Source organism: Doryrhamphus excisus, chromosome 1 (assembly GCF_030265055.1).
Source record: "Doryrhamphus excisus isolate RoL2022-K1 chromosome 1, RoL_Dexc_1.0, whole genome shotgun sequence".
NCBI lineage: Eukaryota > Metazoa > Chordata > Actinopteri > Syngnathiformes > Syngnathidae > Doryrhamphus > Doryrhamphus excisus.
Genome location: NC_080466.1, coordinates 18,363,701 through 18,389,248, shown reverse-complemented (window position 1 = coordinate 18,389,248; position 25,548 = coordinate 18,363,701). Strand labels below are relative to the sequence as shown.

Below are 25,548 nucleotides of genomic sequence, written 5' to 3'. Positions count from 1 at the left end.
GCACACAATCTTTAGCCTGCTGATAGGAAGACAAATGGTTGCCAACAGTAACCATAGTCCACATCCTCCATGACGCCTTAACAACATAAATAAGACAACTTGTAGACTCAGCCTGCAGCACTGGACCAATCAAGCACAGACGTTGGGTCACGTGACCACAACGGTGCAGGATACAGTAACTGGCTTTAAAGGTACACTAACCCTTTGCATTGGCCCTTGCAGGTTGTTTTAGTTTTTCTTCTGCAGGAGACAACTCTGCTTCAAGATTTGATTGAGGATGTGAAATCTGAAAAAGCAGAAACGATACGCTGACCTTGAACAAGGGACAGGAGTAAACGACATCAACAAACAAGTTCAAGCACTTTCAGCCACTCATATCTACACAAATCCCAAAGACAAGGACAACACTTTGCTATACAATTGATGTTTTTGCAATTGGAGGAAGAAATTCAATCTTGTCTGTTCTTGCTGTAAACATGCCGTCTGAAAAGGAACATGGTGAATTTACACCAAATATTTCACACTCAACAGAAATACAACAGAACACACTTTCATGTACAGCTGGGATTTTATTAGTGCACCTGACAGGCAAACTGCAACACTCATAGTTTATAGCTGTGTGTGCTGAAACAATCATTTCCCATATCCCATACTGTATAATTCCAGCACTTTTCAGTATTCTAAGCCCTGAAGGACATTTTTATCAGCTTTCAAACATTAAGACAAACAAATGAAGAAAAGCTAATCAGGTTTCTTGTAATGACATGACACTCGTTTGATTCAAATACAGCAGGAGAGCAGCTCTTCACGTTCCTAGCATATTCTTGAATATTTCAGTGTAGTTCGGGCCCAGAGACTTCAAGACAAAGTGTGTGATGACGTCATGGGTGAAATGTGCTTACAGTTACACAAACAGCAAAAGGTGAGGATGCACGTTACTGGCCTGACGTCACACGGGAGACAAAAGCAGGATTTGACATATGGAGGGACACGTGGCGCCACCTGGAGGGACTTCTCATTGGCAGTCTAGCCAATCAGAGGCCGGAGGGGGCGATGCTGAACGAAGGCAAGGCAAGCAGGGGGCATGGCCTCTTATTGGACCTGGGTGACAGCCTCGTGGATGGACTGGGCCACGTAGTCGATGTTCTTGGAGGTGAGGCCGCACATGTTGATGCGCCCGCTCGCCATCAAGTACACATGCTTCTCTTTGATCATGAACGACACCTGATTGGCTGCCGGACAACAATGGAAGGCTTCAATAACATTTAACTAGGTAGCTGTAATTCCATGTTATTGTAAGGTGCTTCAAGGAAAATTGCACTTTTGTAGTTTTGCCCATCATCAACAATTCTTATGTGAGACATGAACACACATTTTCTTTTTCCTGTGTGTTTTAAAGATACACAAACAGCTAAAAAAAGAGGCAGGTCATTAATGCACACAACGGGTCACACCTACAAGGTTTTATATGCATTGTACTAACAGATAACATGTAATACTTACAGTATTTAGCCATGTTTTGTTCCTTTTAAACATTAGCGGAACTTCCTTCCTGGGCGCATTGGTTTCACATCACAACAAAGAAAGGAACACTACACCTAGAGTAGAATTTTCCAAAAAAAAAATAATTTCCAATCACAACAGCAGTTTCCATCTCTATGCCCATGACATTCAGCTATAAAGACCTGTGCTCCCCAAAACACAGAACATGGACCCTCTTCACAGTTATCCTTCTCCACTGAAATGAGGGGAATATTCTCTTTAGCCCTGACCCCCCCATAGCAACAAAGAAAGGAACACTACACCTAGCGTAGAATTTTCCAAACTCTAAAACAAAAAAAATAATTTCCAATCACAACAGCAGTTTCCATCTCTCTGCCCATGACATTCAGCTATAAAGACCTGTGCTCCCCAAACACAGAACATGGACCCTCTTCACAGTTATCCTTCTCCACTGAAATGAGGGGAATATTCTCTTTAAATGTAACAGTTACCGATTTTAAAAGTACCAGATGGAGGTGTACGATTTAATAAGCTTTGCTTCTTCCTACTTCCTATGTGGAACTGTGAACTGATTATGGGATGCACTCAATTGTAATCTGATGCATGTTCAAATGAAATAAAACCATTACCATTACCATTACATTAAGTCAAATGAGTGTTGGAGGTGGGTTTCCCAGATAGGCGGAATATGCACTTCCCATTACCTGCATTCTCAGTTTTGCCTTTTTTAGCTGTTTTTATCTTTATAATGCACAGAAAGGAGAAAGACGTGTGCTCCTGTCTTACATAAGAATTGTGGAAGATGGGCAAAATTCCCCCAAAGTGCCCTTTTCCTTTAAGTAACTAGTTTAAGAAGACATAGTATGTGTGTGTTGTACATACGGTTGAGACCCGTGAAGCTGAACATGCCGATCTGCTGGGTGATGTGGTCCCAGGTCCCCGGGGTGCCGAGGGCCTGCAGTTTGGACTTGAGTTGGTCCCTCATGAGGAGCACCCGGTCGGCCATGGTCTTCACGTTGGACTTCCTGTCGCCGTGGAAACCACAACATTGCATAAATCACGTTTACTGCGCTGATAATACCACCGCGTGATGCCTTCATGCACAGCTAGGAAATGCAGAGGATGGTTGGCGTGATGGCCAAGTGTCTCCACGTCTCTTGCCGGCTATGACTCAGTTTTCCACAAAAATGTATTTTATATACATAATATTTCATCAATAAATAGCACTAGCTCACTATCCTGTATGTATGCAAACAAATAGAAGATAAAAAGTGGACTCAATTGTAGCATTAAGTAGCATCCGTAGCAACACGTACCATTCTGCAAACAATTCAGGGCAGTTGAGGGTCTTGCTGACCACACGCGCCCCCTGTGAGGGCGGGTTGGACCAGGTAGTCCGGACAATCTTCTCCATCTGAGACAGGATGCGGCTCAAGTTCTCGCTGTCGCGTGCCACCACGGTCAGGTTGCCCACCCTCTCGTCTGCAGAAGAGGCGGGTTCTTAACATGGCCGCTCAAGTTTGCCGTGGGTGTACTTTGCATGTACTCACTGTACAGCCCAAAGTTCTTGGAGAAGGACTGTGCCACGAAGAGCTCAAATCCCTGGGACACAAAGAAGCGGATGGCCCAGGCGTCTTTCTCCAGAGAGCCGGACGCGAAGCCCTGGTAGGCGGAGTCAAAGAAGACAAAGAGATTCCTTCTCTGGAGACGAGAAAAAGAAGAAGATGAGACAAGGACCAGCAGGATTATGTGAAAATCAAACCAAACGTCATGTGACCTTCATGAGCTCTGCAATCTGCTTCCACTCGTCCTGAGTGGGGTCGGTGCCGGTGGGATTGTGTGCGCAGGCATGCAGCACGAAGACGGAACCTTCTGGAGCTTTCTGTGTCAACACACAACGTAAACACGATGGATCCACTTTACTGTCCCATGATATAAATATAACAATAAACTGTGCTGTTTATGGTTAAATACAACCCATTATTAGTCAAAAATATTCATGTTGAAGAAAAGTTGATGTATTTTTTGGCTAAATTAAGCATTCAAATGAACTAAAATGATGACGTGAATATGTAGTATTCTACTAGGAGCCAGTGCCAGTGAAGCACGAGAGCAGGGGTCTCAAACTCAATTTACTTGGAGGCCACTGGAGCTCGGGTCTGGGTGAGACTGGGTCGCATCAAGTTTTCAAAAAAAAAACACATTTATTAAAAACAAAAACATTTAAAAAACTTCGCTTTGGTTCCAATTTTCTACAATAAAAGCTCTGATAAAACATTCCACTGTTCTCAAATATCTTACTTTTTACATCTTATTTTTCTACACAAAATAAGATGAAACATAAATAAACAAATCAAGAATAAAGAAAATCAATCAATCAATAATAAATAAATATAATAATAATAATAATAATAATAATAAAAAAACGACAAATAATAAAAACTTAAGAAACCACATATAGTTGGTGGGTAGACAAATTATTTTTTTCAGATTAAAATGAACAAAGCATTATTAGAGCCCTGTAGACATGACAAAACACGACTATAGTCACATTTATACTCTTTTTATTTACAACATATTGCGCAACTGCAGGGTCTTGAGACACATGCTAACTCGCAAACTAGAGAGCTAGCGACCTAAACAGTAGCCTTCAAGTTATTTCCTTTAAACTTAAATAGCCAAAAACTTACCACTTCCACACGGATAGGGAGGATAACTATTAACAGTTATTTAACCTTAAACATGAACATTAATCAAACGTAATATTTTTTTCTGGGTACATGATATCATACAGCATCCATATCAAACTTGCGCGGGCCGCACTAACATTAAACTTTCATATCAAGGCGGGGGCCTCAAACTAGTGTCCTGCGGGCCGTGTGTTTGAGACCCCTGCACTAGAGCCAGCAAATGGAAATGCAGTGTAAAAAGCCAGTTGAGGCTTTACAGTGTGCATTACTGCCATCTATAGGACTAGAGTGGAACTTGTATTTTCATTCAATAAGGCTCTGCACTCGACTGGGTAACATTCTCGTTCAATCATGTCACAAAAAAAAAGGTCACCTCGAGGTCCTCCAGCAGGCCACTGAGGTCCAGACCCCTCTTAGCAGCATCCCAGTAGCGGTATGGCCGGATGTCTTTGAATCCAGCGTCTGCAAACACGCCATTGTGGTTCTCTGTCGCAAAAAAGCAACGCCAAAATAAATCATCTATCACAAGTTTACACTCATCCTTGGTGTGGCGGTGTACACACCCCAGGTGGGTGCCGACACGTAAATGGGCGTGGCCGTGTTGTTGACGCCGTTGTACCAACGCCGCAGGAACTCCGCTCCGATCCTCAGCGCACCCGTCCCACCCAGTGCCTGGACACCACCCACCTGAAACAACCTCACAGAATCACTTATGTCATCGTGCCAGTTGTGTAAAAATAAACATTAGCAGACATTAGCCTCACCCTGTTCTCCTTGATGGCGGGGCTGTCGTCTCCCAGGGCGACCTTGGAGGCGGCCGAGCGGAACTCGGGGAGTCCGAGAATGGGCAGGTACTCGTGGTTGAGACTGGTGTCCTCCACGATGAGTCGCTCCACCTTCTTGACCACCGGCAACACCCACGGCTGGCAATCATCTGTGCGATAGGCTGAGAGAGACACCGCCATCTTCACTTTACCACCATAATAATAATAATAATAATAGGGCGGCACGGCGGTCGAGTGGTTAGCGCGCAGACCTCACAGCTAGGAGACGAGGGTTCAATTCCACCCTCGGCCAGCTGTGTGTGGAGTTTGCATGTTCTCCCCGTGCATGCGTGGGTTTTCTCCGGGTACTCCGGTTTCCTCCCACATTCCAAAAACATGCTAGGTTAATCGGCGACTCCAAATTGTCCATAGGTATGAATGTGAGTGTGAATGGTTGTTTGTCTATATGTGCCCTGTGGTGTACCCCGCCTCTCGCCCGAAGACAGCTGGGATAGGCTCCAGCACCCCCCGCGAGGAAAAGCGGTAGAAAATGAATGAATGAATAATAATAATAATAATAATAACAACAACAATAGTACATTTTTACCATAAAACAGACACATACAGTTAGCATGAGAATAAAAAAATGGGATGTAACATTATAAGCAAGGTTGAAGAGAATGGGTTTTAACATGGTGGACAGGTCAGTGCAACTACGAGTGTAATGGGCGTAACGGGTGACCAGGTCACATGACCTTCTATTGATAATCTATTATCACATGGTGGACTTTAACAATTTGTTGTCAACAATATGTTGGCAAACAACAACAATGTAACAGTGTCCCCTGCCGCCCCAAAGTCGTGACCCTGAAAGATATACCTTGGTTCCCAAACTTTTTATGCAAAAAATGCAATACTTTGACCTGAAAACGCCCCTCAGCTACACTTTAGCACTGGCGTCGTCAGCAGTACACGTTGCTAACTGCAGTACACGCCATTTTATGATTCATCTACTACATCCATGTATTGATTTACACTCCTTAGATGCAATTACATCGATGTGTGTTCGGCAAGGACGACATATATCGATGTAACGTTGTTGAAAAGGTCATCGATTGATTGCATGGATACTAGACAATAAAGCATTGGATTCTAGCACAGCAGGCTTTATATGGATGCGTGCTTTATTTAGCACTTTTAACAACGAAGACGTTAAATGTTATTTGATTCAGTCGGCCTGTCTGTGCATGGCGGATCGCACCGGTGAGCAAGAAAAATTTTGTTAAATAGGTGTGCAACGCTCTTTGTTTATTCAAATGAGAGAAGTAGCAGGCTGAACCACCGCTCACCTGACCTGCAGAGAAGTTGGTTGCACTTTATTTTTGATATAAATGTTGGACTTGTATTCTTATTATGCTGAAAAACAACAGATAAACTTAGGGTTGCAACCAACGATTATTTTAGTAATTGATTAATAGGTCAATTATTATTATTATTTTTCCCAAAAAATATAATAACTATTAAGAGAAAAAAGTTTTAATTAAACGAGAAAAAGTCTTAATTTTATGAGAATTTTAAAGAAAAATAACGTCATTTAGTAGCATAAAGTTACAAATATTAAAGAAAAAGATGTTATTTTTGAAAAGTCACAATATAATATAAAACAAACAAAATAGTTTTTGGAATTTTTGCACAAAAAGTTCTAATGTTATGGGAATGACATCTAAATATTTTGGGAATTAAGTCATAATTACGATAAGACAGTTTACAAGAAGAAAGCTGAACTAGTTTAAGAAAAACAACAACAGACATGAAACACTTGTATTTGACAAGAATAACATAACATAATAAATACAATGCCATAGTAAAGTTGAAAATATGAAAGAAAAAATAATGTTTGGAATATTATGTAGAGCTCCACTAGGACAACCAGGACAGTGGCATTTGCGCGGCAGCCAATGAGACGGCTTCTATTAGCGACATCCCTTAGCCGTGGCCAATGAGAGCGCTCAGCTAGGAAAAGTGCAATTTTTTGACATTTATTTTCATGTTTTTATCACATGTTCATGTGTGCCTGTTATTTTAAATTAAAACCTAGCTCATCGTCTATTTTTACAAGCAAACCCTGCGGCAAGATGAGATAACCTGTGCTTTCATACAACATCAGGAAAGTTTACTGAGGAAAATGTTCAGTACGAAAAATAAACCCAGTAGCATTAAACTAAAACGCAGAAACAACGTTTGGCCACCAGATGTCAGTGTGTAAAATTAATTCATGTGTTTCCTCTCTTGTCATCTCTTATGGGAATAAAGCCAAACTATTATGGGAATAATAATATTACAATATATGAAGACTATTTAAGAAGAAAGTTGAAATATTTGAAAACAAAAAATAAAAATCGGCAAAGCTGAAGTACATTTTCTTCTTGAAATATATAAAACATATTCACTAAGCATCATTGGCATTCGTCAGGAAGGGCATCCGGAATTTAAAGGGCTCAAGCCAATCAGAAAACACCCGAAATAAACAAACAAGCATATCTACATGTGTTGCTTTAAAAATTATCAAATTGGCCCTTGTATCTTTTCATTTTTCAGTATGTGGCCCTTGCTGGAAAAAGTTTGGACACCCCTGCACTAAACACTTTGCACTAAACAGCTCTTTTGCACACTTTCATACTCGACAGCTGACAGTAACAGAAAAAGTACTTCCTTTCCTTCATACATTGTATTGCATTGCTGCAACAGTCAAACAAATTGTGAGCCTGACAGAGAAAAAGGTCACATGGACTCACGAACACACTGAACTGAACTCGCATGCACATGTTTGACCCCTGAGGAACTCGTGGCGTCTCTCCTTGTGTTGTATCACGTATCAGATCACGGCTACAGCTCTACACCAAGGACCGCTGGTGGTGGGCGCATGGAAAAGGTCACAGGGTCCCCAGCTGGAGGACAAGGACCGTGAATGAAGTACAGTAGTGCATTTATGTAATAAAAGCTGCTGCTTCCTGTATGCATCAAGTCACGTGATCACCTACTATACACGGTATAACCACTGTCACATTGGAGGAATTAGATTTTAAAAGATATATCACAAAATAGGCTCTGTAAAACCTCTTTTATTGAAGCTGTTTATTGCATACGACATGTTGGTGCGGATTTGTGTGTTGTTTTGCCAACAACCTGCTGCTGCCTGTAGTTCCTTCATTCTATTTATTTATTTCTCTCTCCATTTACCTATATATTAAATATATGTAAATATATAAACATTCGCAACAGAAGAGAGAAAGCTAGCTGTAACAAACAGCATCATTTTCAACATTCCCCATGCAACATGTACACAAAAGCTTAACATTGTGATATCTGAATGCAGACATCACTCTTGCTTGCAAATACCCATCCACACAAAAATAGGCTGTGATGCAATTACAAATGTATGCCTTGGTGGTTATAAATATTTAAATAGTGGAGTTTTTCCTCCATCCACAATTCAGTGCCTAAACTGGTAATAATCAAAATAAATAAATGATTGGGTAAGATCTGAATAAAACAGGAAATTCAACATTAGTTTGCCCTCCTTAAACGACTTAAACGTTGTCATTTTTGATCCAAACAGTTGTGTAGTTATGTTGGCCAATTTCAATAAGCGTGAGAGGTTGTCTTGTTTTGACAAACTATGACTAATAATGACAATGAATGGGAAATGATGCATTCGCGGTACATCATTCACCGCAGGAAAAGTCAAACACAGAGATGCTCGGAGAACACCGTTACGTCATAGTTGCCACGGTACAAGTTTCCATATCGGCGAATTAATGTGCACTCAGCGTTCATCTACAAGCACGACACATGAGCGGAAATATGATTTAGACCGTGATAGTTACGATATTCATAACTGTGAGGTCACAGGACGCATTGAACGCAGCTGAGCATTAGCATTAGCATTGTTAGCAGCTTACCTCCGACGCCAAGATTCACCTTCTGTGGGTGACTGTCGTCCCTGAAGTCAGCGGTGAGCTTGAAGACGGCAACCGGGGGCGCCTGCGGGACGTCGCTGAACACGGACATGGCTGAAGAGAAGATGGAAGGCGGCCCGGGGTCTTCTAGCTAGCAGGCAGGTAAGGAGGGAGTAGACAGCGGGTAACCGGTTTCACCTTCACCGCTACGCTAGGACAAGCAGGACATAGGCGTCTGCGCGGCAGCCAATGAGACGGCTTCTTTTAGCGACGTCGCTTAGCCTTGGCCAATGGGAGAGCTCAGCTAGCAAAAGTGCAATTTTTAACATTATATTATTATTTATTTATTTTCAAGTTTTCATCACACGTTCATATGTGCCCGTTATTTTAAATTAAAACCTAGCTCATCTGTCTGGTTTAAATAATCAAAACCACTCTCTTTAAATTAAAAAAAGAGGTAATAATAAAGACTATTGTCTATTTTTATAAGCAAACCTTCCTGCTGTGCTTTAATACAACATCAGGAAAGTTTACTTAGGAATATGTTCAGTACTAAAAATAAACCCAGTAGCATTAAACTAAAACGCAGAAACAACATTTGGCCACTAGATGTCGTACAAGAACTAGTGTACAACACTACTTGTGAATGCGCCTAACATTCATCCATGACCTTAATTCAGGGTTTGAACTGTTGTACTTTCACTTTTCCATTACAACTGACAATTTGGGGTGTACCTAATGAACTGTCCAGTGGCTGCAGAGGATTTAAAAGCAACAATGAAACAAATGTAGGATGCTGTTAATGACAGGTAAGTCCCACTGGGCTGCGGGATAACACGTTCAGTGTGTAAAAATAAACATTCATGTGTTTCCTCTCTTGTCATCTGTCCTTAAGTGTTTGATGAACAGCCTCCTCTTCCAGCCGCCTGTAGCCAAAGTAGCAATTCTTTTGTGACACACACACACACACTTTGTACTGCTCTCCATGTGAGGACATCTATTAAAGTCCATTTGTTTAGGCGTGGCTCACCTAAACATACACAGACAAAACAAACAAAGAGCTATTTACATTTACTGTCTTTGCATAGCGTTGTTTGTTGTACCGCTGGGCAAATACTGTTAACTAGCGTATATCGATGATATTTTAAACAAAAAATGAAACTCCTTTTAACTCAAAACCAGGAAGTAAACATGCCACGTTACTTTAAGAACTTCAGCAACAATTATTTTTTCAGCTGAGCCGCAGCGCCCTCTACCGGCACAAGCGGGTCATGAATGGAAAACAGTAGTGCGATGGATGGATTACCTATTTGGCCTTCTTAACGCCCTCTCAGATGTTTTTTTGCCGTCGCCATGACAACTGAAAAGACAAACCCAAGTTAGCTTGATGCTTGATTGAACATTATGACGTTATTTAGAGTTTTTAAACAGAACCAAGCTGCATCCAACCAGACCAGGAGTGGCATAGCCTTGAATGGAGGCTCAGGTCGAAAGCCTTAATGCTTTTCTTTTAACACTCTTCAGCCATCACTCCCGAGAGCACTGTCTCCTCCGGCCGGCCGGCCGGCCGGCCAGCGTCTTCTTCCTCCTTTGCAGTCCACCATGGCAGCAGTGTTGGGTTTCAAAGTCTCCTGGATGAAGATGATTGAGTCCATTAGTCCTCATGAAGGACGCCGCTTACAAAAGCCTCCCGAGGGAGAATTTCTCGGTGTTCTATTTGTGAAAGCAGACAAATATTTAGTCAACATGCTTCTTAATAGCAACCTTTGATGTTTCCATTCACGGAGACTAGATAAAACATGTCTGATGGGAAGCTGCTACATTTAGCCTTGTTGTTTTGGTAACACTTTACATGGAGGTATACAATTACAGTAGTTAGAGGAACCTAACCCTAACCAATACTCATTAGTTACTAATCATTACTTCATTAGGTCCTCAGTAATTACTCATAGTTTATGTGCCTGAGTAACAACTCATTATTTCCTCAGTAACTACTCAAAATGTATGTGCCTTAGTTCCCCAGTAACTACTCTATTCATTAGTTCCTCAATAACTACTCAAAATGCACATTCCCTAGTTATTAGTTCCTCAGTGACTACTCTAAATGTATATGCCTTTGTTCCTCGGTAACTACTGTACTCATTAATTCCCCAGTAACTACTCTAAATTGATGTGCCTTAATTCCTCAGTAACTACTCATTAGTTAATTTGTTCCACAGTAAACATATGTGTCTTAGTTCCTCAGTAACTAATCTACCCATTAGTTCCTCAGTAACTACTCAAAATGTATGTGCCTTAGTTCCCCAGTAACTACTCTATTCATTAGTTCCTCAATAACTACTCAAAATGCACATTCCCTAGTTATTAGTTCCTCAGTGACTACTCTAAATGTATATGCCTTTGTTCCTCGGTAACTACTGTACTCATTAATTCCCCAGTAACTACTCTAAATTGATGTGCCTTAATTCCTCAGTAACTACTCATTAGTTAATTTGTTCCACAGTAAACATATGTGTCTTAGTTCCTCAGTAACTAATCTACCCATTAGTTCCTCAGTAACTACTCAAAATGTATGTGCCTTAGTTCCCCAGTAACTACTCTATTCATTAGTTCCTCAATAACTACTCAAAATGCACATTCCCTAGTTATTAGTTCCTCAGTGACTACTCTAAATGTATATGCCTTTGTTCCTCGGTAACTACTCTACTCATTAATTCCCCAGTAACTACTCTAAATTGATGTGCCTTAATTCCTCAGTAACTACTCATTAGTTAATTTGTTCCACAGTAAACATATGTGCCTTAGTTCCTCAGTAACTACTCTACCCATTAGTTCCTCAGTAACTACTCAAAATGTATGTGCCTTCGTTCCTCAGTAACTACCCATTAGTTCCTCAGTAACTACTCAAAATGTATGTGCCTTAGTTCCCCAGTAACTACTCTACTCATTAGTTCCTCAATAACTACTCAAAATGTACATGCCTTTGTTCCTCGGTAACTATTCTACTCATTAATTCCCCAGTAACTATTCTAAATTGATGTGCCTTAGTTCCTCAGTAACTACTCATTAGTTCATTCTTTCCACAGTAACTACTATAAATGTATGTGCCTTAGTTCCTCAGTAACTACTCAAAATGTATGTGCCTTAGTTCCCCAGTATCTACTCATGATTTACTCAATAACTACTCAAAATGCACATGCCCTAGTCATTAGTTCCTCAGTAACTACTCTAAATGTATATACCATTGTTCCTCGATAACTACTCTACTCATGAACCACCCAGTAACTACTCTAAGTTGATGTGCCTTAGTTCCTCAGTAACTACTAATTAGTTCATCCGTTCCACAGTAACTACTTTCAATGTATGTGCCTTAGTTCCTCAATAACTACTCAAGATGTATGTTCCTTAGTTCCCCAATAGTCTACTCGTTAGTTCCTCAATAACTACTCAAAATGCACATGCCCTAGTAATTAGTTCATCAGTAACTACTCTAAATTGATCTGCCTTTGTTCCTTGGTAACCACTCTACTCATTAGTTCCATTTTTTAGTTCCATAATTACTTTAAATTTACTTTAAATTCGCTATTAACATTGCTTCACTTCTTTTTACACTTGTATGAGGCTTCAGAGTGTTGAAGTGGGACTTCAAGTGTTGGGCACAGGTTGACCCAGGAACAGATGATTCCAATATCCATTACTTTACTGGGGGATCAATTGTTTCCAAATTTGATTGCATTTATGATGGCAACAGATGATCTCCAACAGGGAACATACCTACAGTAGTCTTCTTACAGGTTAAAGTGCCCACTTGCGCTCGAATTAACAATGAGATGCTCTCTACTGGTTTCAATATTGTAGTCGGGGGTCCCTGGAGTCCCATAAAACCAATTAGGCCGAGCGTCAGAGGCCGTGCTCTCCATTGGCCATGCTCTTCATTGGCCGTGCTCTCCATTGGCGCTTAATGGGCTGTGCTTTGTCAGCGACGTCTGCTTCCTCCCGTCAGAAGTCGGCACACAACAAGCTGTCAACAAGCTGATTTATACAGCAACAACTCTGTGTGTATGTGTATGTGTGTGTGTGTGTGTGTGTGTGTGTGTGTTTGTTTTTGTGAATTATGAGGACATTTGACAAGAATACACGCAACACTGTGAGGACATTTTGAATTATGAGGACAGGGTCGGTGTCCTCATAATTCTGCCAACGTAGAAGTGTTTCTATGGGTCTAAAAAGCTGAAAACCAAATTTTCTCCAAAAGTCCTCACAATACACATATACCAGAATTTGTGTAAAATCTGTGTATCGCTCTAGCACCCCTGTAGCCAGGTCCTGGTATTGCACCCCTGATGAATTATTCACACTTGTGTAAATTTTAAAGCTTCTGATTGGCTGCCGGGCGGAAGGTACCCACAATTACGGATTGTGACAGAAAAGTTGTGTATTTACTTCGTCCTGATTGGCTGACTGGTAGAGGGTCCTCATAATGTAGGATTTTGTCAATTGTGTGTATTTAAATTCTCAACACCGATGAGGTGACCGCTAATCAGCCAATGAGCTGCAGCCCCAAGCTTCCTGGCTTCCTGCTACAGCGTGAACACGTTGCCATTTAATTGTCTACTGCACTGGAGACACGAGGTAAGAATGAAAGCACACTACTATGTTTCAAGTCCATAAAGTTTGCAATCCCAGTAAGGAGAACACTGTATGTCAACAGCATGTAAACCAGCTAGTACTATCTTAACATACTAACTGGTTAATTTATGTTAGCACGACATGGTATGCTAGCCTAGCTTAAAGAGCTATTTAAAGAGCTAGGTACATGTTAGGTACACAAGCACATGTTAGCATTAAGCATATAAGTTTTCATTTAGTCTTTGAAACAAATATATTATACCTAACAGCACAAGTAGATATTGTGCCTTGTGTTTTTTAACCTGCTAAATTCACTTTTAATACAAACTAAAAGACATGACTTCCTATGCTTGTTCTTTTGTCACAAAGTAAGTGGTATGTATTAAAATATAATGTAGGTGACAATGCATGCACCTGATGTAAATTTCAGATGGTCTTAATCTAGTTTAGTGTAGTTAAACAGAAACAGCAAGTGAGTTGATGTTTCTGTCTTGATCCTTGACTTAAGGGGGAACAGTGTTTAAAATGTTTTACTTGCACTATTGCACTATGACAAAAAGTTAGATGTAAAATGTTTGGTAACAGGTAAAACTGACATACTTAAGTTCTTATTTATTGATCAAAGGCATCATCTTTATTGAAACAAAGCGAGGCAATGAGGCCGCAGAGGGTGAAAGTAAAACCAAAAGAAGAGGCTGCATACTTTGCATCCTTAGGAAAGGACAAGGATGGATTTGATATCCGTTTTATAAATTCATTCAAAGGTGAGTTACAAGATGGTTTAGCATGAATTAAATCTTGTGCTAATCTCAAAACTTTGACCCTTTGTCTTTTTTATTTTTTAGGTCGAGGAGTATTCAGCAAGCGGCATTTTGAGAAAGGAGAGTTCCTCATCGAATATCGAGGACAGGTCATATCTAAACAAGAACATGAAAACAGGCTACATATATACCATGATGCCCTCAAGGTGTTCATGTTTGAATTTCGGTATAATGGAAAGAATTTGTGGTATGTATATTGTCACACATAACTTGCAGTATGTCGTTTTACACAGAAAAACTATTCAACAAAAATAACAATAACAGAGTTATTCATTTTGTCATTTTTTGTAATTTTAGTGTTGATGCTGCTCAAGAGGATGACTCCCTCGGCCGACTTGTAAACGATGATAATGTGAGCCCAAATAGCAAAATGAAGACGATCACTGTCAATGGGCAGCCTCATTTGTGTCTATTTGCAACAACGGACATCAAGCCTGGTGAAGAGATAACATACAATTACGGAGACTCTGACTGGCCATGGAGGTTAAAGGTACAGATGGAATTTGACAAAATACTAACACATTCCTGTGTGGATCTTCTATAATTTTACAGTTTACTATGCACAGGAGAAAACAAGTGTGCCATGTCATATTACAAAATGAATATGGTATATCAATACTTTTATTGTATTTCTATTCCTTCTACTAAACCATTTGACAATGTTATCACAGGTACACAGCTAATTGCTTCCTTGTATTATTTTCAGTGTCCCACAGTGAAGGAGCCGGTTTGTTCTGGGGATTTGGTCAGCCATGGAAAAATAATTGCAACTGACAAGGTAAATGTTGCTGATGGTAAAAGATTTTACAGTAAAAGAGCGATCTTGGCGACATTAGATGAGTCCAATACATTGTGGAATTAGGAATGTTGTATCCAACCATTTAATTAAACTAAAAATATACTGAAGTCAGACCAATTGTTCCTAGATATATATTTGTTTTCTTTGCTCACTACTTGTGTGCTATAACAGGTATGCAAAATGTATTATTGAATTATAATTATAATATATATATATATATATATATATATATATATATATATATATATATATATATATATATATATATATAATTAAATCATTAATCAGATGTGTTTTGACAAGATCACAACTGAAGGAGATCCACAACCTGCTGTTGCAACCATGTCATCGGACTCCTTCACAGATGACTTGAATCATATTGCGATCATGCTGTCCAAAATAAGTATTTGATAAGATGTCACCCCTTATTTTTCAGGAGAACATAACTGAGGCAGATCCACAACATGCTTCTGTGACCATGACATCTAACTCCTTGATCGATGACAAACAGGTGACTTACTCATATTCTGAATGTTGATCAATGTTGATAAAACTTTGTTGGCTGGATGTACTTACTGTATGTGACTTTGCTCGATGTGTCCGTCCTGTTTACACATACTGAGGACTCATTATGGATACTGCTAAGTGTTAAATTTGTCTACATCACATCATCTATGTTCACACTAACAGTTACCACTGCACCATATTACAGTCATCAATATGATACAGAATTGTGTTTTGAACTCTGATATTAGCAGTTACTGTCTGTTGTGCTAAAATGATGTAAGCCTTTTGTTTTTCTGTCACAAGGTATCAGCTGCCACAGATGGTTACCATGCAGAAGAGGCCAAGATGTGTGTTTCCCCGAGTGAAACCAACGAACAGGTAAATTCATTTCCACTGATTTTAGGTATAGTTTTTCTCTCAGATTAGCTGGATGTAAAGGTCAGACTTGTACATGTGACAAATATTTGTGTGTGTCTGAATTATTTAACGACAATGGCTGATATTCCTGACTTGTTTAATTTAATTATTGCTATTGTTGTTGTCAATCTGTTGTGATTGTGGATTGATGTATGGCTGGTGAGCTACAAATGAATTGCCCCTTTGGGGATAAATAAAGTTTCCTGAATCTGAAACATCAAACTAAACTGCTTACATGAATGAGTGTACAACAACTTTTTTGAACATTATCCCTCTTATGGTAACTCACTACATACAACTGGTGCTCTTGTTCATACCTGGTTATTTAATGTGATTTTTATCCCTTATTCTTCAGGACAACCAAACTGAGACAGATCCACAACCTGCTGATGCAAACAAGACATCTGACTGCTTGACCGATGATAAACAGGTGATTTACTCTATATTCTGAATGCTAATCTAGGTCTGATGTTATGCAGGGACAAAATACTGTTGGCTGGATAATGTCAATATTGAACAGACCGAGTCAGGTATAGACATAAAGAGGACTATGTTTGGACCCTATACACTTTTTTAATAATTGAGATGGGTTTCTAACATTAAATGTTACACACACACAGTCCTCCTTCTGTCCCTCCTTGTCAGGTATAGACATTATGAAGACTATATCTGGGCCCTATACACAGGAATATTATTGAGATGGGTTTCTAACATTAAATGTTACACACACGCAGTCCTCAGTATGTGTCCTAGTCAGGTATAGACATTATGAAGACTATATTTGGACCCTATACACAGGAATATTATTGAGATGGGTTTCTAACATTAAATGTTACACACACACAGTCCTCAGTATGTGTCCTAGTCAGGTATAGACATTATGAAGACTATATTTGGGCCCTATACACAGGAATATTATTGAGATGGGTTTCTAACATTAAATGTGACACATACACAGTCCTCCTTGTGTCCCTCCTAGTCAGGAATAGACATTATGAAGACTATATTTGGACCCTATACACAGGAATATTATTGAGATGGGTTTCTAACATTAAATGTTACACACACACAGTCCTCCTTGTGTCTGTCCTAGTCAGGTATAGACATTATGAAGACTATATTTGGACCCTATACACAGGAATATTATTGAGATGGGTTTCTAACATTAAATGTGACACATACACAGTCCTCAGTATGTGTCCTAGTCAGGTATAGACATTATGAAGACTATATTTGGACCCTATACACAGGAATATTATTGAGATGGGTTTCTAACATTAAATGTTACACACACACAGTCCTCAGTATGTGTCCTAGTCAGGTATAGACATTATGAAGACTATATTTGGGCCCTATACACAGGAATATTATTGAGATGGGTTTCTAACATTAAATGTTACACACACACAGTCCTCCTTGTGTCCCTCCTTGTCAGGTATAGACATTATGAAGACTATATTTGGACCCTATACACACAAGAATATTACTGAGATGGGTTCTAACATTAAATGCTACACACACGCAGTTTTCGGTATGTGTCCTAGTCAGGTATAGACATTATGAAGACTATATTTGGGCCCTATACACACAGAATTAATGCAACTGTATTTACATTTTAATTCATTGGAGCTAACGGAATACATTTCATTAATTTTTATCTTCAATCAGGTGGTAATACTTATTGTTGTACTTATTTGAATCTTTTAAAATTTGTGATGCAATTTTAAAGTCACTGTTTTTGTTGTTGGGTTCAACAGGGCTGTAAGCATGACTTGGTCTCCACAGTAGTACCGAGCTTGGAAAAATGTGCCCTGTGTACTGGACCCTTTTCTGCCTTGAAATGGATTGGTGTGAGATGTAAAGGTTGGTATTACGTCTTCATGAGGAAAATGCATGTGAAAATGCAAGTGCATGTATAGATACACTATGTATCTATTACTAAACCACAATTACTGCAACTGACTGAATAGACTGCAGTTCTACAACTGCTAGACTGTAGAAAAAAGGATAATTTGTATGAACAACATGATTTAGAAAGACAATCAGTGCAGAGGGCAAAAAGTGCATTGTAAAATCCACAGTATATGCACTGACGTACATCTGTCTGTATTACCTGTTTAGTTTGCTCCTGCTTCTGGCACAAATCCTGCTATGTCAAGAGGATGAAGACTGACTCTGAATTCCCGCCATTTGTAAGTGTATTTAAGAAATTGTATTGTTTAATTCTTAAAAGGTCAGTGCAGTGATCTTTCCCCCCCACTATCAGGTTACTGAAGGAGCAAGTTCAAGTGAAGAGATATCAGATGAGGAATATGTACCTGACTCTTCCAGTGACTCAGAGAATTCCGGAGATATTTCATTAGGGCCTTCAAAATCTTTTCAAGAAGTGCCTGATATTGAAGTGGTCTGCACTGAGCTTCCCTCTGAAAATCTGGAAAACACACCTTCCCAAGAACACCTCTTAGATGAAGTGACATTACCTGATGTTAGAGAAGCAGACACTACATTGCAGCTTGAGAAAACTTGTGATGACTCCAAGCAAGCCTCAGGAGGGGTTCAGCCTGAAGTTCAGAAAGGCAGTGTTGAAGATACATTTCAGACCACTGAAGAAACTGGAGAAGACCACCATGTACAGTCTTCAGGCATATCCTCTTCTGCAAGCAAGATAAATTATTGCTACATTTGTGGCAAACCACAGTCAAAAATTACTCGTCACCTGAAAACCCATGAGAAGACAAATGTGGAAGTTGCTCGAGTTTTAGCATTCCCAAAACACTCCAAAGAACGACAAAGACAGCTGAACATACTACGGAACAAAGGAAATCATAAACATAATACAGATGTTTTAACAAGTGGGACTGGAGTGCTGAAAATGAAACGAAAACCCAAGAAAGTGCAAGACGTTAAACAGTATGTGCATTGTACGTATTGCCATGCTTTGTATCTTCGGAGGCATCTGTGGCGACATCTTCAAAAATGTCTCTCAAAACCAGGAGAAACCAAAGGAAGGAACTAGAGTCTTGTCCTTGGCCACAATGTCAGAGTCAGGCCTACCTCAACAGATATCCCAAGGTGTGTGGAAGCTGTTAACTGTCATGAAAGATGATGACATTTCTGCTGCTGTGCGAAGTGACTTCTGCATTCTTCAGCTGGCGCAGTCATTTTTCAACAAACATGGTCAAGATCCCACCAAATATGAATATATTCGGCAGAAGCTTCGTGAAGTTGGAAGACTTCTACTAATACTGTGTAAAGAATTTTCCATATATAATCTTGAGGATGCTGTAAGACCTGTAAATTTCCATTCAGTTATCCAAGCAGTCAAGAAGGTGTCTGGGTTTGATGAAGAAAAGCATTGCTACAAAACGCCAAGCCTCGCACTTAAGTTGGGTCATTCATTGCAAAAGATTAGTGACATCATCCATTGCAGAGCTTTAATGACAGGAGACAATGAGCTGAAAAAGTCAACCCAGACTTTCAAAAAGCTTTACACCTCAAAGTGGTCTGAACTTGTCTCTCATACTGCTTTGACCACCTTGAATGAGGCGCACTTCAACAAGCCATCCACCCTGCCTTTTACTGAAGATGTGCAACGTCTTCATCAGCATCTTGAAAAGACAGCAGATTTGGCATCTGAGAACCTGGGAAAGATGCCTTCACCACAAGTGTATGGTGAACTTTGCAGAGCAACTTTGGCAAAGATCATATTATTCAACCGAAGACGTGGAGGTGAAGTTGCAAAAATGCAATTACACAGCTTCATCGGAAGAGACACAACACCCCTCCATAAGGATGTTGCTCTTGGCCTCACAAAGTTTGAACAAAAACTCTGTGAACATTTCAGCCGGGTGGAAATTAGGGGTAAAAGAGGACGAAAAGTTGCTGTGTTGCTATCACCGGACGTGGTTGATTCATTGACACTCCTCTTGAAAAAAAGGAAGGAATGTGGAGTTCCAGAGGAGAACATTTTTTTGTTTGGAAGGCCCCACTGTTTAACTTCATACAGAGGACAGGATTGTTTAAGGACGTATGCAAATGAGTGTGGTGCTCAGAACCCAGAACTCCTGAGGTCAACCCAGTTACGCAAACATGTTGCAACGTTGTCCCAGGTCCTGAACCTCAAAAACCATGAACTGGACCAGGTTGCAAAAACCATGAACTGGACCAGGTTGCGGACTTCCTCGGCCATGATATTCGTGTCCACAGAGAATACTACAGGCTTCCAGAGGCGACAACACAGCTGGCCAAAATATCCAAGCTACTGCTTGCCATGGAGAAGGGGTCCATCACAAACCTTCAGGGCAAAACTCTTGAAGAGATTGAGATAGAAGGTATTGTTTAAACTAGATTAACATTTCATACATTTTACAGGCAATTATTCCTTGATGATATTTAGCAAAACATGACTTGTCTACAGACTACAATTTAGTGACTTTATTATAAAAATAAGTTAATGTTAAAAAGTAATTGATCTTTTTTGTTTGTCAGATAACCTTGACTTCACTGCTTCTGAAGCAAGTGAAGAAAGTGAAGCTGACGGAGAGGATCAGCCCTCAGATCCACAAACAGACATGGGTAGGTGTAGCTAAATGTAGACAACCCATGTCCAGTAGTCAAATTGCCTACTATAGCACTTCCTATTATCTAAATGACCAAGAATCTTCAAACGTTCAGCTAGATGAATGAAAAGATGGAATATATGTGAAATTATATAAATCCACATGTAGAGCGTTCTATGATGCTCTCTCGTGAAGCAGAGTATATACACAAAGGTTTATTTGGAAATTGATGCCCAGTAGTCACACTGAAAACGAATGAAACATGATGAATGTTAACATCTTCCATAGTTTCATAGTGTTTGGGCAATATGAAAGTGTAGCCAGCATTAAACCATCTGAAGCGCAAAGACTGTGCCTCCCGTTTGCTCTTTACTCAGTTGTTTCCTATTTCATTGAACTTCTTGATTGTACTTTGTCCATGGAAGATGTGAAAACCTAATACATACACGCAGTCAATGGCTAACCAGTTAATACATTTTTGTCAGTGGCACTTCTACTAAATAAAGACTTTTTTAATTAAACAATGAGGATCTGCACTTATTATAGTGGCATTGTCCGATTTGCATATCAAATATTGACATGTGCTACTGATAGTTTTTTAATATTATCTGTGCACCTTGCCTGCATGAAGTACATTACCCATTTTAAACTGTGATGTATATTTTACAGGACAGGAGAGAGCTGTGCTACCTGTCAACAACCCTTCAGCTGCCTCAGATGGTATGATCCTGTGTCAGTCCACCAAGCATTGTTTCGTACATTGTAAGTACAATCAAAAAGTGTGGAGGGTTATCGTAAATCGGTGTTTCATATTCCACAGACTTCAGAGATGACTCTGCCCTTCTAAAGACTTCTAGTGGTATGATCAGAGATATAATTGATTAACCATCAAGAGATGTGCTGTGTTGCCAGGTTAAAATATTATGTAAAAAGGTGACTTAAAGTGAACTGTGATGTATATTTTACAGGACAGGAGAGAACTGTACAACCTGTTGACAACCCTTCAGCTGCCTCTGATGGTATGATCCTGATCCACTACTTGCAGGTCAGCTGGTGCTGCTGTTATGGTCTATTCTAATCATTTGTTTGATATTCCATTCATAGGTGACACTGCTCTTGAAGGGACATCTAAAGGTCTTTTAAAAATATAATTTTTAAAAGCAATTAGGAAGCATTAGTAGCATCCCCACATTTTAAAACTAAAATCAGTGTGCTGTTTTTTTTTAATTCTATTATATTTGATTGAATAATTGTCATTGCACACAATTTGACCTTTATTTATTTTTTTATTGGAGTTTTGGCTTTATTACCTATAATCAAGCTACATAACAACACAATTTTAACTCTATAAACACTAATACTGTTTTATTTGCTGGGTTTTTTTAGAGGATAATGGGAAGAAAAAGTCCAGCAGGAAAAAAAAACGTCATGAACAAAGTGGTAAATCACACCTGTACAGACACAATTGAATAACCTGTATTCAAATGTAAAAAGGAACATGATGTAGAGGGTGCATGAGAAATGCAAAGGAAATAATTGTTCATCAAGGGTTTAGTTTCTTGTTTACAACGTACTTTCTTTTTTATAGCGATTACCAAAAATGCTGGAGTGGACGATCCCAGGAGGAAAATAAAGCATCCATGGTCTCCAGCTGAGGTTGCAGCTGTGATGAGACATTTTAAAGATCACATCAACAATGGTAAACTCGTCACTATGATTCAGTGCCAGCAGTGCAAGACCGCTGAGCATCATGTTCTTGCCGACCGCACTCTTCAAAATATAAGAGATTTTGTTAGAAATCGTGGCATAACACTGAAGAGGAAGAACCAATAAGTACAGAGAGAGATGATGTTTTGTTTTTATGTGTTAAAAGATAAGAGCTGAGCTCTGTTAAGTGGCGACAAAGCCACAAAAAATAAAGTTGGTTCTTTAACAACTTTAACAACTGGTTATACCTGGTGTAATGTCTTTGTCTATCAGATATGTATTAATAGGTTTTACCCGAGGTGGATAATGACTATTGTATACTGAGGATGTCTTACACACATGCCACAGATCAGGTATGTCTTTAAATTTCACAATGGTATTGTGTTCATCTATTTGTCCTCATATACTGGTTGTGACCTATTAATGCACATTACTTTCATTTTTGTGTTTGTGTGAATCCATGTTCCAGCAAGTCACCTGTGACCCTCCAAGTCACATTAGTGTCAGTGTTTGTGTGTTGTATAACAACAGTCCTTATTAATCAAGTTGGTTCTTATAATTCTCCTTTTTGTCATGGGCGGGGTTTAGCAGCTCATTAACTTTGTCCTTACAAGTCGTCGTAGTGTCAGGTTGTTGTAACTTGCGTTGCTTTTTGTGTTTCTGACTTTTGAAGTGAGATTTGCAGAGTACAGCCCAAACCAAATTTTTTGATATATGCCACACCTCTGGGAAACAAGCGGAAAGGGGTGCCACCCTAATACACCAAAAAACTTGTTTGGCGAGAGGTGTCCTTGTAGTTCACAAAAACCCGTATGTGTGTGTGTGTGTGTGTGTGTGTGTGTGTGTGTGTGTGTGTGTGTGTGTGTGTGTGTGTGTGTGTGTGTGTGTCTGGATGAGCTCTGGCTGCAGGAAGTGATCCGTGTTGCTGTGTACACATCAGCAAACACCACCAGGGGCCGTGAAGGAGGGAGGGAGGGGGTACATGTTTGGGGTCAATGTGTGTGTTTGTGTGTCCTGTCATCAAGCCTACACCTTTGACAAAAGGAAGAGTGATGTGTTATTTTAGCTTTCTTTCTTTTCTCCAATCACCAACAACACCTCATTACTACTACTACTAATAATAAATCATTACTATCAATAATAATTTAGCAGAAAATTGTTGTTAGGCAGGTCCTGTTTGTTTGTTTTTTTCAGAGACAGTTTCTGGGGGAACAGCTACTCTGTGCTCCTACCACTGGAGGGCGATATTTGCAGAACTTGACATCAATTGGTTCCAGACCCGACAAATGAATTTGTCTATCATGATTAATAAATGAAATATTTTTATAGTTCAAGCATGTAAAATCTGTTTATGACTTAATAAATACAATTTTTACCATTATCAGAGCCATGTCGCCGTGAAATCACCCCCCTGGAGTCACCTTTACACTCCTATTATTTTGTTTACACCACATTGCTTTACTGTAATGCGCAGGCTACGGGATCACTGCAGGGACACAAAAGACGGCCAAGGTTTTAAGCATTAGCGTGCTAACAAGTTCAATTAAAAAACATGGTTTAAAATGGAGTGGGGAAGGACAAAGAAACATACCACTTCCACACTGGATGGGAGGAGAACTATAGATATTGTTTTTACTGTTGCAATAAAGGAAAGTCAGCAGGATTTAAAAATCCTTTTTGTAAACTGATGAGCCATATATTTTATTTATATACATATTTTTTATGATTGATGCTATTTATGCCAGCATATCATAGCAACCCCCCACATACTGCCATTGCCACTTGCCCTAAACAAAAGTAATGTTTTGTCGTTTGACAGCGATGGTGTTCCATAAAAAAAAGTCACAAGTCGAGCATAAAGAGCACCGGTTCAAAATGGTGTGTTCATCCACGCTTGGGGATCGAACCGTGTTCTTGGTGTGCTGCTGTGATGCCGAGCTGCTGCCAAAAGTCACGCAGGGGTCACAGGGAAAGGGAGCGGCTGCAGCTCATGTGAAAGGAAGCGTGCTAGCGTGTGTTGTCATGTATGTTTACATATGGCCTCCATGCGCTTTATGATGGACGACCCCCCCACTTGAGCGCTCACATCCATCCAGGAGGCTGACGGGCTGGAAATACACAAGCTAGCTAGCAAGCGCAGGGAGACGCCAAAAGAGGATTGATGGCTGATGTTTCCTTTTCTCTTCTTTTCTTTTTTTTTTTATAGGCCTAAATCACAACTACTTAACGATCCACGCGATAAGCATGCCTTCGCCGTAAAGCCGTGTGACCTTCCAGGAAGTAAACAGCGCTCTGGAGCGATGGAGTCGGGCTGTTGTGGCGAAGTGACAACCTGTTAGCCAGCTCATGTAAACAAACATCCTTACTGGACGCTTTATTCCTGTCGTGTTTGCTGACTGCAGCGAGTGGGAATGGCGGGGGCTGAGCGGTAAACAGAGGAGCGCACGTCCGCAGCTGCTGGATGCTGAGCGGATGAAGACCATCAGGCCTCAAGGTCGTCTCCCCGGCAGCAGGAGAACGTCACTCAGCGTGACAAATGTATTTTCATTTCGTAACCGCTGGTCAGCACCAAAGTTGGGGGTGTCCAAAGCCTTGGGAGTTGATGACCTCGTATTGGAGGGGAAATGCGGCACGGTCTGCAAAAGTGCAGAATTCCCACTGCGTGCCAGTTTTGGAATTGTGTAAATCCGCCAAGTAAAATCAGACTTATGATCAATAACATTATGTTTCTTTGCTCCTTTCAAAGCGAAAGTAAACAGGCAAGGAAACATGACACCACCTTCCTATTGGTGGAAACAAGCTCATCCATCAATCAGTCAAAGCAATGGAGGTAGTTTGGTTGCAGAGAAAGAAGGGGGAGGGCTAATCCAACACTGCCGTCAAGTGACCGCCTGACACAGAGACGTGAGTTTTTGAGTACTTTGAGTACTTTGAGTATGTGACTTTTTAATTACTGTAAATTTCAACGTAATTCAAGCTGCAGCTATGCGCGTCATAAAATGTGATATTTTAAATACTTTTTAATCAAATAAAACACAGCAACTTAAACAGTGCAGAATAGTACACGGCTACTTCAACAGTACCGAATAGCACATGTAACATACTGTAGATAACAGTAGTCTATCCTCTTGGGAACTAAAACCACAAAAAACACACAATTCCTTCATCACACATGTTGTCTGTCTCTCTCTCT

General features: G+C 40.0%; 3 protein-coding genes across 3 annotated transcripts; 2 read left to right on the top strand and 1 right to left on the bottom strand.

Moving 5' to 3' along the window:
• Positions 1 to 549: 549 nt before the first annotated feature.
• Positions 550 to 9,150, bottom strand: LOC131139670 (aspartate aminotransferase, cytoplasmic-like). Its single transcript, XM_058089488.1, has 9 exons — positions 8,920 to 9,150; positions 4,958 to 5,139; positions 4,757 to 4,880; positions 4,567 to 4,679; positions 3,281 to 3,385; positions 3,054 to 3,204; positions 2,820 to 2,985; positions 2,386 to 2,528; positions 550 to 1,232 (listed from the first exon to the last, which is right to left on the bottom strand). Exons 1-9 carry the CDS (start codon positions 9,026 to 9,028, stop codon positions 1,093 to 1,095), a joined length of 1,233 nt encoding a protein of 410 aa, XP_057945471.1. The 5' UTR covers positions 9,029 to 9,150; the 3' UTR covers positions 550 to 1,092.
• A 3,847-nt stretch (positions 9,151 to 12,997) lies between these two features.
• Positions 12,998 to 19,120, top strand: LOC131140311 (uncharacterized). Its single transcript, XM_058090593.1, has 11 exons — positions 12,998 to 13,548; positions 14,171 to 14,309; positions 14,391 to 14,553; positions 14,664 to 14,856; positions 15,073 to 15,144; positions 15,602 to 15,676; positions 15,976 to 16,050; positions 16,445 to 16,519; positions 17,847 to 17,952; positions 18,211 to 18,281; positions 18,356 to 19,120. The coding sequence occupies exons 2-11, from the start codon at positions 14,201 to 14,203 to the stop codon at positions 19,103 to 19,105; spliced, it is 1,689 nt and encodes a 562-aa protein (XP_057946576.1). The 5' UTR covers positions 12,998 to 13,548; positions 14,171 to 14,200; the 3' UTR covers positions 19,106 to 19,120.
• Positions 19,121 to 20,257: 1,137 nt separating this feature from the next.
• LOC131140318 (uncharacterized) lies at positions 20,258 to 23,236 on the top strand. Its single transcript, XM_058090606.1, has 8 exons — positions 20,258 to 20,420; positions 20,578 to 20,664; positions 21,318 to 21,368; positions 21,469 to 21,507; positions 21,617 to 21,667; positions 21,753 to 21,782; positions 22,035 to 22,088; positions 22,237 to 23,236. The coding sequence occupies exons 1-8, from the start codon at positions 20,360 to 20,362 to the stop codon at positions 22,479 to 22,481; spliced, it is 618 nt and encodes a 205-aa protein (XP_057946589.1). The 5' UTR covers positions 20,258 to 20,359; the 3' UTR covers positions 22,482 to 23,236.
• Positions 23,237 to 25,548: the final 2,312 nt, after the last annotated feature.